General features: G+C 32.6%; 2 protein-coding genes across 3 annotated transcripts; one reads left to right on the forward strand and one right to left on the reverse strand.

The window, feature by feature from the left end:
- Nucleotides 1–6,199: 6,199 nt before the first annotated feature.
- On the forward strand, nucleotides 6,200–10,227 carry LOC140987552 (E3 ubiquitin-protein ligase UPL1-like). Of its 2 annotated transcripts, none has more exons than XM_073456104.1 (5): nucleotides 6,200–6,247; nucleotides 6,365–6,590; nucleotides 6,680–6,819; nucleotides 9,380–9,562; nucleotides 9,964–10,227. In XM_073456104.1, exons 1-5 carry the CDS (start codon nucleotides 6,215–6,217, stop codon nucleotides 9,985–9,987), a joined length of 606 nt encoding a protein of 201 aa, XP_073312205.1. In that variant the 5' UTR covers nucleotides 6,200–6,214; the 3' UTR covers nucleotides 9,988–10,227. The 2 variants fall into 2 exon arrangements, with proteins under 2 accessions (XP_073312205.1, XP_073312206.1); XM_073456105.1 differs by having other exon boundaries at nucleotides 9,380–9,559.
- A 122-nt stretch (nucleotides 10,228–10,349) lies between these two features.
- Nucleotides 10,350–12,051, reverse strand: LOC140987551 (transmembrane emp24 domain-containing protein p24beta2-like). Its single transcript, XM_073456103.1, has 5 exons — nucleotides 11,964–12,051; nucleotides 11,613–11,822; nucleotides 11,121–11,307; nucleotides 10,923–11,030; nucleotides 10,350–10,668 (listed from the first exon to the last, which is right to left on the reverse strand). Exons 2-5 carry the CDS (start codon nucleotides 11,805–11,807, stop codon nucleotides 10,541–10,543), a joined length of 618 nt encoding a protein of 205 aa, XP_073312204.1. The 5' UTR covers nucleotides 11,808–11,822; nucleotides 11,964–12,051; the 3' UTR covers nucleotides 10,350–10,540.
- Nucleotides 12,052–14,452: the final 2,401 nt, after the last annotated feature.

Consider the following 14,452-nt stretch of genomic DNA (forward strand, 5'->3'; position numbering starts at 1 on the left):
CCTTGCCTTTGGATTCAGATAGTACCTGTTGAGCAAGGTTTGTCCTAACGACTCACTTGGAATTCTCTCCCGAACACGATGATCAAACGAAAGGGTCCATCACTAGATTTTTCGGCTTATAATATCCGATCAAAAATATATTGCCTTTGAAAGGCTTGAATCCAATGGAAATTCTTATGTGTGTATGCATGGCATTGAGCATCAAACTTATAATCCATCGATAAAATGAAAATTTTGTGTTGAACATTGGCGAATAAAAATTTTTAGGGAGTGTTTACAACACTAAAAAAAATTGATTCTTATATTTTCGAACAAATATAATAACTTATAATGTTTATTAGCTGTTTCATTTACTGCTAAAATGAGATAATTTCAACCGCATGCAAATTCTTAATGTGTAAACCCTCTTCGTACTCCTTGCATATATAGACATACAATCATTTTATATAATCTTTCGTACTTATAGAATATCAATCTGCAGATATATAATCAATTCATATGAATATATATATATAATATTAGTTTGATGGTGGTGGAAAAGCCCGCATCATTGACAGAAGAAGAAAGAGCACATTCCCTCAAAACAGCAAAAGCCCTTCAATTTGCCGATGGGGGACTGTGCTCTCTCTCTTCTGTCAACGCATTTTCTTCACCATCATCACTCAATTTTCAAGAAAATATTATATGGACAAAATTACTTGCCTTTAAACAAGCCCTTTTGAAATCTCAGGCATGAAATATTGCTGTTAACTCCATATATATCAGAGCACGAGTAGCGAAATAAATGAAGAAAATAAATTTTAACGACTAAGATAGATATTGAAGTTGATTGTAATGGAATAGTGCAATAGAGAAAGAGCCAGGCCACATATTTATAGCAGGAGGTTGAGTTATAAATTTACTTTGATTTTCGATCGATTCAGCATTGTTAACGTGGATTATAATAGCTTTACCTACGTTTGTATCAGTAAATTCAAAATTAACGTATGTACTTCGAGATTTCATCAACCGACGATAAGATATTTCACCTACATATACAAAATTATATACATTTTATGGAAGGTTTATCAATACTCCACAAAAACTCTTGTTTCAAAAGTATTCTTTTTCATGATAATTATGGATCGAGCCCGTCTCACAGATAAAAATCCGTGAAACCCTCTCATAAGAGACCTAATAAAAAAAACTATATACATGATGATCATATATATATTATTGTCCCTGTACGCGTTGCGTGTGTATACGGTTGTTATAATTATCTAAACATGACAATCTTTGTTAATTTGAAATTAATGATTTTTCATATTTTTTCAGTGATCATCTAAAAATTTAAATATATATATATATGTATAAAAGATAGAATTGAATCTAAATATATTGATAAAGATATAATTGAAGATTTAAAAAGAAATGTTATTTGAGAAAACTATTTAACAATTTCGTGGGATTTAGATAAAACTGCCAGATGAAGGCAAAATCCAATATAATTCTTGTTCAAAGAATTAATTGGCATGACTAGCTAGTTGGTGTTAGCATTAGCAACTATGTATGTATATTATTGTTGATAACCTCCAATTTTTCTAAGACTGTGTGGGTCATGATAATGAAGGCAATAGTGACCAATAAATGTGGTGTTTACACAAATTTAGCTCGATAATGACTTGATGCCAAATCAAATTTTCAAGTGACTCGATCGTGCTTTGTTTTGCCTCAACCATTCTTGCATGTGAGCACGTTTTCCTCTTCTGGAAATACACAGGGAACCTGTCGTTGCTCACTGATTTAAATTTACAATCTATCCAGTAACGACATACTCGAAATTTTTTTTACTATTTTTAATTTAATATAATTTATGATTTTAAGGAAAAATATATATTTATATTTTTGTTTTAAAGTTAAAGAAGAAGAACTTGTCGTCATACTTGCCCTATCAGCTGTATTTATTATAAAACAGTGATATCAATTTTATGATACAAAAGGAGAAATGGAAATAATGAGTTCAATGCAAAGGGGAAGAATGGAAAGCTGCTTCTTGAAATAATTGGATTGTTTAGGAAATTAACCATTTTCTGTCGGTTTCTATTTCCTGTGAAACTGAGTTGTCATTCTACATATTTTGGACCTCTTTTGATATTAATGAAATCTGAGAAAAGAAAAGAAAAGAATTTGGACGTATTGGTATAGTAGGAAAGCTTATTCTAAATCTCGAATCTCTAATATTTTATAAGATAATTTGTAATAAATTGAATGGATATTTGCCAATAAAAATATTTAAAGAATTATATTCTAACGTATTAAAAACTAGATATGTTACTCTTAGAGTAATATCTCGATCATGTGTCAAATGATTTATAGCTATATATACTAGTGATCTAGACACGATCGTTTCAATTCTCCTTCGGACATGTCAATATTTTTCATTCAAAATAATCAGAATTAATATTTCAAATTTCATATGTTTATATAAGAACGAGAATGAAGAGATAAATGTTAAAACAGAGCTAGCTATATAGCCATGAAAAGCTTTGAGAAAAAGAGATTATCTTAAAGCCACTGATAATTTTATATTAAAATTGATGATGAACTTTAAATCTGCACTTTATTTGCTTTTTTTTTTATTTTGATGCAAACATATAAATTATGTTGTTGGCTAAATAAAATAAATCTCATCCATACACTGCATAAAAAGAAATTATATGGATATATATAAAATAATATCGATAACTTTTTATTTAAACTACCTTTCGTGACAAATACTATATAATAAAAACTATATAATTTTTTTTATTAAGATTAAATGAACCAATATTTTTAAAAAAAAACTAATTTGAAGAGCAATTATATTTGCATGTGCGTTGAATGGGTAAAAACTAAATTGCAGAGGTTCAAAATACTGACAACCCAAGATTTGACTGTGTCTCAATTCTCATGCACGTTGAGCTTAACTGATACATCCCACTTCCCGCTCTTCACTCTCCCACTCACTCTTTCATTTCTATATATATTAACATTTCCCGATTGATGTTTGATGCTTCCTGCTAGCATAGCAATTTCCAATTTATTTGTTTCATGATCAAGTACTTGATTAATCAAAAACTCTTACCTCGATCTACTCCAATGGCTTCTACAGCTTCAAGATCAGCTTTTCTTATGTTTTCCATCATCCTTTTGACAGCCTCCGTCTCGCATTTGGTTTCGAGTTTCAAGTTCGAAGTTGGAGAAGAGGGAGGGTGGAAAATACCGACCGGAAAAGAGCCCGAGACGTATAATGACTGGGCTGCCCAAAACAGATTCCAGATTGGTGATACACTTCGTAAGTACATGCATGCATCATGGGTACATTAACGTGTGGATTATGTGTTTTAAGAGCCAACTAATGCTTCTGTTTTTAATCTGTCCATTAGATTTCAAGTACCAGAATGACTCGGTGCTGGTGGTGAGCTCTGCTGATTACTTGAACTGCAACACGGCAAACCCCATCTCCAAATTCGAAGACGGAAGCTCGGTTTTCCAGTTCGATCGATCGGGTTTCTTCTATTTCATAAGTGGGCAAACGGGACACTGTAAATCAGGCCAGAGGCTTATCATTCGAGTGATGCATCCTTCCGAGATTGGAGCTCCATCCCCTGCACCGGCCCCGACCGATGGTGCAGATGGAGGGGGTTCGGATTATACGGATTGGGGGCCTCCCGCTGGAGTGAATTCTGGAATCAAACTTGGTTTTGTTTCCTTCTACACGATTGGATTATGTGGTTTACTTTACTTACTTATGTAGGACGTGCATGCATGGACGTACGATCGAGGGGCATTTTGTTTAGGTTTATTTTCTTGATTTGTTTGTTGTTTTTTGAAATTTTCTGGTGATAATTCTCTAATGCTGCATGTTATATTGTTTTGTAGTCGGATTTTATTGATTTACTGTTGAATTTGAATGTCTATTTTCCCCTTAAAAATGATGTATCTCAAGTTCAAATCATGTCTGGTACTTGAAATCTGATGTATATATCTCAAGTTCAAAATATTGATTTTCTGAATGTTTCCAAAATAAATATGTCAATTCAAATTGTTATTACATTAAATTTTTGGGGGAAAACTTTGGGCAGAAAATTTACTAAAACGTAAACACCCTTAGTTAATTTATGTGTATATATATGTATGTATATTGTGAAATAATAAATATAATATGACAATTCTGCATGGATATTTTAATCCAATCATGAACTAAGTCAAGTTTGTGTTAAAATTTCACTGATATGATGAATAAATTAATGCACAAAAAATTATGATCTCAAATTAAGGTTCCTAACTTTGAAATTTTTTTAAACAATACTTAAAATAAATGAATTTTTTTTGAAATTAAGACATGAATTTTAATTTAAAAATTGATTTTTATTTCACATAACAATATATGTATTTGGTATTTGTTTGAAAAATCTACTGGTAACTATTTGAGTATGTTGTCGTTTTTTAAACACGGACATGTTAAAATCACAAACAACAACAATAACAAAATCCTTGTTTTCCATTATTGATTTTAAATACATTTATTTTAGCACAAAATTTTTTGTAAAATCGTTTTATGAATTAATTTTGTGAGACGAATTTTTAACTTGGTCTTATTCATAAAAAAGTATTGTATTTTATATAATATTATTTTTCATTTCAAATATAGATCATATTAATCTGTCTCACGGAAATAAATCTTATTAGATCGTCTCATAAAAAAATAGGCTGTTATTTTAGTTTTTTTAAAAATAAATATTTCCTAAACCATAATAAATATCCAGTATTTTCCATAATTATTTTTCAAATATATTTATTTTAGTTTCAGAGAAATGAAATTTCCAACACCACCCTCTATCTGACTACCTCCCCTCCCATTTTTCCAGTTCTCCACATAGACAAAAAATCTCGCTCTCTCTAAAATCCTGTGCGATAACAATTGCAAACAAGAACCTTTCGTTCCAAAAAACTTAGAATTGATGGTAATTGATTCATTAGTTTGTGGTCGATCAAACCTTGATTCGGGAAGTGGCGGCCTTTGATTGATTATGATAGCAAGAAATGAAGTTGAAGCGAAGGAGGGCACTTGAAGTGGTCAGTGGAATTATTTTCTTGCCCCTTTCTGATTTGTGATCATGATTGAACTTAGACGAAGCGGTGTTTTCTTAATGGTTAACTTTGCTTGCTGTGATCTTATTTCGGTAATTGTAGTGCTTGAATGTCGTATGTTAAACTCCTATCAAAGGTTGAATTCCTAAAGGTTCAATTTTCTTGATGGAGCATTACATTGCAGTTTATTCAAAACAAATAAGTTTTTTTTACCTGCTTTGGTGATTAAATTTATTCATGCAGGTTTCACTGAGTGAGCCTCGCTGTTTTTTCAATATTAATAGTTTATACCTCAGAACTGATTAGAGATTCTCGCGGTTTTATTGTTTTCTATAATTGGAGAAGGTGAAAGGTTTCAGTCACTCTAAAATCTTGTGCGATCAAAATTGCCTCTTGTTACATCAACATACTTGATTGATGTGATACTGTTATAATGGATTGCTACTAACAAGGGTTAATCTGTTCTGAGTAGTTATGCAGAGAGCCAAAAAATCCTCATCAGAGCAAATGCAGCTATATTTCTGTTTCTTTTTAGCTGCTTATCTTTGAATTCCAAAATCATCCCTGATCCATATGAGATTTTTATAGTTTTTTTTGTTGGTTAATCTATGCTTTGTGTTGTGTTCGTTACTTTTTTGTTTTGGGTTGTGTTATCCATGTGTAATTTTCATACTTGGGATAATCGATATTCCCGTCACTTTTTTCTGCAGCCTGCTAAAATTAAATCCTTTATCGACAATGTTACTGCTATGTCGCTAGAGAATATAGAAGATTCTCTGAAAGTTTCTTCTGGGTGTTTGACAAGGTACACAATGAACTCCTGCACACTTCTCGAATTTGTTCCCCCTACTTTGATAAATAATGATTCGTGCAATTGCACGGAGATTTTCATCACTGGGTTGACTTGTTTAATCATTTTGATACCTATTTTGAGAAATGCATCAAGCCAAGTAAGGATTTGCATCTCGAGGATAATTTTTTGGAACCTAATCCACGTTTCCCAAAGGAAGCTGTGCTACATGTTCGTGTCATAAGGATAATATTAGAATATTGCTCTAACAAGCATTTAGCATAGATGGGGATGTAGAAGAACACATCCCTTATGAGAAAACAGAGGTACAAATATAGTAATCATGTGTGTATCAGTTACTTCTTTGGGAATTTTCCCATTTAGTTTTTTTAAGTTCAACTTAAATGTCTTAGGATTCCTGGAAAGTTCTCTTATTTTTTTTATATATGCTATTATGAAAAGGTTACAGATTATGAGCTGAAGCCGGGAGAAAGAAACATAAGAGTAACGGAAGAAACAAAGCATGAATATGTGGACCTTGTTGCTGACCACATTTTGACTAATGCTATCCGGCCTCAAATCAATTCCTTTCTTGAAGGTTTCGATGAATTAGTACCACGAGAACTTGTGTCTATTTGTAATGATAAAGAGCTTGAATTATTGATTAGCGGTCTTCCTGAAATTGATTGTAAGTCCATGCATTTCTCTCCATTCTCGATTTCATGTGATAACTTTTATTGCTCAGAAAATATCCTAGTGCTTCGATTATCTTTGTAGTGGATGATCTGATAGCCAACACTGAGTACACGGGCTATACAACAGCATTTGATGCCGTTCAGTGGTTTTGGGAGGTTGTCCAGAGTTTCAATGAGGAAGACATGGCAAGAGTGCTCCAGTTTGTAACTGGAACCTCCAAGGTGATACGTGTTATCCGGAATTATTTTAAATTTCTTGAGTTGCTAATTTCATGGTCAATATCTAAGCTAATACTATTCAGTTTGAAAAGACGTGTGACGATTTGAATCATGATGTTTCTAGTGTTGACAAAATCGGGCTTCTAGTATGGAAAATAATGGACGTTTTAATGCTGTTCATATTTTAAAACATCGGATTTAAATTGTATTTATCGACTTATTTGTTAAATTTAAATTTTTTTTTTATCGAATATATAGATGTTTAACATGAACACTCTGTATAAGTAAAAAATTATTCGCTCGCAAATTCGGCCTTCTCGTGTACTCTTACGGTGTTACACAAAATTAAGTCCATTTTATCAGTTTTTTTTTTTAAAAAAAAAAATTATAGAGATATAACTCTGAATTATGTACAGTTTCAGTGTATTATTTTTGAAAATTTATATTATATATAAAAGATGATATATGTATAAACCAAGTTGACAAGTGGTGTCGTAGCAGACGAATGCGCCAGCCAAAATGAATATGCTGGACCCCAACACTTGACTTTGTGTATTATTTATTGGTATTGTATAATTATGTGTACTTTAGGCTTTGCCAGTTCGCTTATATGCAGTTTTAGGTTCCAATTTGGCTTTGTCAAGTCCATCAATTTTTTACCTCGTTTTGAATCATATGTATGTATGTATGTATGTATGTATGTACGTATGGTATAAAACAGTGTTTCTACTTTTCCCATATCTACTGTCCATACCTCAATTGAAAACCAACAAATTTTTTTTATTTTAAAAATAAAATGGAATTGAAGTCAACTGTTTTTATTATATATTTTTTTTTATCACAACCCGGATTCATGTTATTCATTCATAATTTTAATGAACCAGAACGAACAAAAATTAATAAGACGATTTTAGAGGTACTGAGACGGGTTAAAAAAAATAGATGGCGGATTATAACTTCTATACTTAAGCTTATTGTTGCCGTGTCAATATCAAAATACAGCTTTCAACATGAATATGTCTGTGTGTGTGTGTGTGTGTGTGTGTATAGTATATGTATATATGCTCTTAAATATAATTTGACCAACCAAACAAGCTTTATATACTAACTAATCGTCACGCACATTTTACTTTAATATAATATTACTGTAAAAATGTCTTTTAACATTTTATAATTGCATCATTTACAACAGTTGTTTTTTTTATTTAAAGTATGTCTCTTGTGAAACGGTTTTATTGATCTATTCGGTGAGATGAGTCAACTCGATTCATATTTAAAGTGAAAATTAATTTTTATAACATTGAAAGTAATATTTTTTTATTAATCAAGTCGATTTAAAATTTTGAATCATAGAATGAACGTATGAGATATTCTCAAACAAAATTTTGTCTTTTTGTTTTTATATGGTGCAGAACTAGAAGGCTATTTTATTACATATTGTGTAGCACATCAAAAGTAATCTTAAATATTTGATAAACTAAATGAATCAATAAATTACGTAAAAGTATTCCACGCTGCATACCTACGTCTGATATCTCTATATATACACACACACACGTCTGCGTGAGCAGCCTTGGTCTGTAAAGAATACATTCCTGTCTCTCCAGTATCGGATCGGATCGGATCGGATCGGATCGGGTCATTTTTTCAAAAAGTATCGCTTCTTGAGGATTCATGTCGGTGTGTATTCGTTCTTTTGTTGATTCTTTGATTCCAAGTTCCAATTTTGAGAATCGGTTTACGTGATTTTGATTTTTTATTTATGCGCGCGTCGTTTTCATATTTGCCGAATTTCGTGTTTCGATGGCATGATCGATCCCCTGATTTTGGGGGTTATGCTTTTTGAAGATATATTGATTTTGACCTGTTATGAAAAGCTGTTCCGTGTTTGGTTATTGGGTACATGCTGTGTTTTGGAGTGATTGGAAATGCTGTTTTATCAATCTCTTTCTCTTTAACATGGTCATGACGTTGAAGAAACTATTAGTATTATTAAATAGATAATTATGCCTATTTATTGGAAGAAATGTAAAAGAACAAAAAGAATTCATTGGAGGAAATAATTTTTTGGTGTTTTTCGCTTTTGAAATTTCTCTAGTTGTGGCTAATTTCATTTTGAATTGAAGATTTAAATACTTCTGCTTTTATTTGATTATGGCGGTATCAGTATACGGTGTGATTGCGATGCAGTCAAGATTGAATTTTCCTAATTTTAAGATTCTAGTCCTGTTTCAGGACAAATACCATTCAACAATTCAGTTTCTTGATTTGAAATTTTGCTTCTAGAATCTCCATTCGTGGGAATAAACTACAATAACTTATCTGTTGTCCAATGGGAAAGTTTTGAAAGTATTTATGGTAGTGATTATGTGTTTGTATGCCTCCAATTTAACTTGATTCTAAGCTGATGATGTTTATTAACTGTTTTCAGTGAGTTGATTCTGTTTGGATTCTCCAAGTTAGAACCTTTAAAAGTCAATATAGTTGGTAACTTCTGTGGCTTTTGGTATTTTCATGTATCCTCTAATTGATTTCTATCAACTGTTATGTTTACCCTTTTTAGGAAACGGGTCGACCCTTGCCAAAGTTTGGTGAATGGGATGTTAATGACCCAGCTTCAGCGGAGGGTTTTACTGTAATATTTAACAAAGCCAGGAATGAGAAGAAGACCGGTGGGAAGCCGGAGTCTCCTACAAAGATGGATATAAATGCACGGCATGGAGTGGAACCTTTAAGAACTCAGGTTGTGAGTTTTACTATATTTTACTTCAGTATTGACTTGTTTGAGTGTATGAAATAGTGTGGGAGGACTCAAAAATCTAATTACATGAACAAGAGAAAGAGAGTCAGAGTGAGGGTACAATTTCTCATCCTCAGGGAGAAAATTTTGAACCTCTCCTATGAAAACAACTTGTAATTTCATTTTGTTTACAATCGTTAACTGAAAAAAAAAATCAAAAAAAAAATTCAGTCTTGAGTTCATTTTCTCAGTTACAGAGGAAAAGAATAATGATTTTTAATTCTTGTTTCAAATTTTGCGTTCAGAGGTTGAGTTTTGTCTTCATTGCTTTCATTTATAAATGACTGTGAATCTGGATTTTATCTGGTGTTAACTTCCTAAAACTTACTTGAATCCTCTGTCTGCAGAAAAAATGGTTTTGCTGCATGTAAAGCCCAAGTGCGAATCTCCACCAGGTTTACATATATAAAGCATAAAAATAGGATTGCATATTCATTCGTGAATAGTCCTGTAAACACTTTCAAATTGTTGCTGCTGCGTGTATCAGCCACCATGGCACTACATTTTGCACTGTAAAAATATCTGTGGTGTTGGGTAATGAAATATGAATAACTCAAAACTATATCTGTACAATGTTCGATGTTGCTTTTGCTATCTTTCTTTCTTGTAAAGCTTTTGTGTTCGTTTTTTGCACTGGTTGGATGTTTGTCATTTATATTATACCTGTGGATATCAATATGGTATAGCGTGTGATTTGAAACTGCCGTATTTGCATGGATATTATGCGCCTGGAGACCATAAAGTGGCTACATGAAAGAATGTAGAACCAAGAAAGCAGCCAGTCAGTTCCGAGGCTACAAATATTAACATTCTATTTAAAAAATCCCGGTAGAGGACAAATCTGATTTGGAATCAAGCTTTGAAAAATTTAATATTGAGAGATGATGTTCAAAATCCAGTATCCTTGTTGCATAACATTAAACTCTAGATATACCGAGCTTTTTTTTTGAACAGACGGCGCATAATGTAGACTTGCAAAATGCTAGCTCCAACCAAAACTGCCGATTCAAATATAGCTTTTTGAACTGCTCCTCTCCCCATTTTCTCATTCACTGCATTTATTAGATTAAATGAGAAAGAAGGTTATATTTAAGCCATATTAGGCATGTATGACAATGCTGGAGGTGGATCTGCCAAGATTCCAAAGGTTTAATTTCACACATATCTAAAGATTGTAAAGGTTTATTTCTCATTCACTGCATTCATCTCTTACCATTTTTTCCTCGATAGTATAAAATATATGTGAGATTCCATCACTCACAGACCAGATAGTTGAGAAAATACAGACAGCAAGTTGGAGACTTACCAATTGCCTGACGATAGTTCTGTGCCTGCAACCAATGCTGCTCAAACTGAACATTGTTCAAGGCTCCCTCCAACTTCCCAATATGATCAAATAGAGGCTTGAAATGTTCTGCAATTACAAAACCAATCTGTTTAGACCCACCCTAAATTTAACATCACAAACTTATTAGATTGAGAGGGCAAAAACAAAAACAAAAACCATCTTTAGCATGCTCATCATGGTACAAGAAATGGCCAGCGTGCACGTCGAAGTCTATGTTTTCATGATATGGAGACTTGTTCGCGAAACAAAAGCGATAAACTCCTTTATTATAAGCCACAAACTCGTGCTTGTCGCTCGTCTTGTCTCGAATATCATGGATTTGTTCACCATTTGGCCCCTTCACCTGATTGTTCATAAATCAACACATCATATTAATCCGATTCAGAAAACATTCCCAAATATTCTTGTCTTTTCCTTACAGTCGAATGTATATAGACATTAAACAAAATAGAACAATTAGAAGCACAATAATTTCTGCAACTTCAACTCCATTGCAACACAGACTAAATTTCATTCACCGTGTAAGCAAATACAATGAAGGTTATAGAACAACTTCATACATAGAAGGGCCAAAACTATAATCTTCATAAATCTTCAACACAAAACTCCAAAACACATACACGTATTTATATATGTAAACAGCATTACCACAAGATCAACGCCATCGTCGCTGTAACGCCAAGAGCCGCGCGATTTAATCACCACAAAGGAAAAGTGCACCGTGTCCCCATACTCCACCTTATGAGATAAGCATTCCTCTCTGTCCAGCGTAAATCTTATCCCCATTGCACAGCCGAAATTCACCAGAATAACCGCCAGAACCGCCGCCGTCGGGTGTTTCATCGGTATGCTTTCTTTCTTTTTGAAAGAAAAATAAAGGAACAACACAAACAAAAACAGAGGAGGAATAAAAACTATCAATCAAATCAAAATCAAAATCAAAATCAAAATCAAAATCAAAATCAATCAAAAAAACAAAAATGTTAAACAAATACTCACTGTCAGTCAAAAAGTCAGGGCTTAGCGAGGGTTTTTTGCAGAGTTTTGCTTCGAAGGTTCTTTAATTTAACTCGTACGTGCAATAGCCAATAGTAGCTNATATCTAGATTATTAATTTTGAGTATGTTAGAATAATTAAATTTTATGTCATAGTGAATTTTAAAAAAAAGAGTAGGTCTCATGTGAGACCGTCTCACGGATCTTAATCTGTGAGGCGGGTCAACCCTACCCATATTCACCATAAAAAATAATACTCTTAGTATAAAAAATAATATTTTTTCATGGATGACCCAAATAAGAGATCCGTCTCACAAATACGACCCGTGAGACCGTCTCACACAAGTTTTTGCCTAAAAAAAAATACTAACAAGATCCCACTAAAATGATGAAAAAAATCTAATTTTTAAATATGTGTATTTCATTATCAAAATCTTATTCATTTTATAAAATTTCAAAAACTTACTAAAATATTTTTTTAATCATATAATTTTTTAAATAATTATATCATTTATAATATAAAAAATTATTATAAAAAAGAATAAATTAAAAATAACAAAAAAATTAACACATATATGCACACAAATCGCTAGATGTTGTGAATAGTAGAGAATATAGAGAAGATAGAATGATTTGGAATCATTTATCCATCATTTGAGACCTCTATTTATAGAACAGATTTACAGAGTTTGAATAGTTGATAACATGATAAAATACAAATCTTATCTCAATAATCATCTATAATATCTTATCTATAACACTCCTCATTAGATGATTATCAACTCAACAAATTACTTCTAAGAGATGTGGGAGCTCAAATGATGCATCGTTAAAACCTTGTCAGTAAAACTCAATGGGAAAAACCTGAACGAAGGAAAAAAAGTACAACAATAGATACTCCCCCTGATCTCAATCATCCCTATCTTAACCTAATTTCTTGAATGTTGAAGTTGACAATGCCTTCGTAAATAAGTCAACTACATTGTCACTTGAGTGAATTTGATACACGTCAATATCACCATTTTCTTGAAGCTCGTGTGTATAGAAAAACTTTGGTGAAATATGCCTTGTTCTATCACATTTGATATATACTCATTTTAACTGCGCAATGCAAGCAGCATTATCTTCGAATATTACTGTTGGGCTATCTTTGGCTGTTGGCAACCCACATGATTCTTGAATATGTTGTGTCATGGATCTCAACCACACACACTCCCGACTTGCTTCATGCATTGCAATGATCTCAGTGTTTTGAAGACGTCGCTGTTAAGGATTGCTTCACCGACTTCCATGATATAGCAATGTCTCTTCGTTAAACACATAACATGTCTGGGACTTAGCTTTATGTGGATCAAGAAGATATCCTGCATCTGCATATCCAATTAAAGAAGACTTTGAGTTTGTCGAATAAAATAATCACATATCAGTTGTACCACAAAGGTAACGAAATATGTGTTTTAAACCATTCCAATGTCTTCGGGTTGGACATGAGTTATATCTTGCTAAAAGATTAACAGAAAATGATATATTTGGGCGAGTACAATTTGCAAGATACGACAATACACCAATCGCACTTAGATATGTCACTTCTGGACCAACGATTTTTTCTCCATTTTCAAGTGGTCGAAAAGGATCTTTGTTAGCATCAAATGATCGAACAAACATTGGTGATTCAAATAGGTGTACATTGTCCATGTAAAAGCGCTTTAATATCTTTTGTGTATATGATGATTGATGAACAAATATTCCCTCTTGCAAATGTTCAATTTGCAATCCGAGACAAAATTTTGTCTTTCCTAAATCTTTCATCTCAAACTCGTTTTTCAAGTAATTGATAGTTTTAGTAAGCCCTTCTGAAGTGCCAATAAGATTTAGATCATTAACATATACTGCCACAATTACAAAACCCTCATCTGTTCTTTNATATATATATATATATCACTATCAAGTGAACCATAAAGATAAGCAGTTACCACATCCATAAGTCTCGTATCAAGACTTTCTGATGCTGTTAAACTGATTAGGAATCGAAAAGTAGTGGCATCCATCACAGGTGAATATGTTTACTCATAGTCAATTTCAGGTCTCTGCGAGAAACCTTGGACTACGAGTCGGGCCTTGTATATTACAATTTCACCATTTTCATTCATCTTTCATACAAAAACCCATATGTATCCTACTGAGATTACATTTTCAGGTGTTCGTACTACAAGTCCAAACACTTTATGATTTTCTAGTGAGTTTAAATCAATTGGTATGTCTTTCTTCCATTTTGGCCAATCATCTCTTTGTTGACAATTCTTAACAGATTGTGGTTCTGGGTCTTCATTATGTATGATGTCAAGGGCGACATGTAGGACAAAGACATTGTCAACAATTGTGTTATTTCGATCCCACAATATTCGAAATTATATATAATTTGTTGAAATCTCATTATTTTCACGAGAATTTGATTCTTCAGGAATAATATTATCCAAATTTGGTTAATTGAT

The sequence above is a fragment of the Primulina huaijiensis genome, chromosome 11, assembly GCF_012295235.1.
Source record: "Primulina huaijiensis isolate GDHJ02 chromosome 11, ASM1229523v2, whole genome shotgun sequence".
Taxonomy (NCBI): Eukaryota; Viridiplantae; Streptophyta; class Magnoliopsida; order Lamiales; family Gesneriaceae; genus Primulina; species Primulina huaijiensis.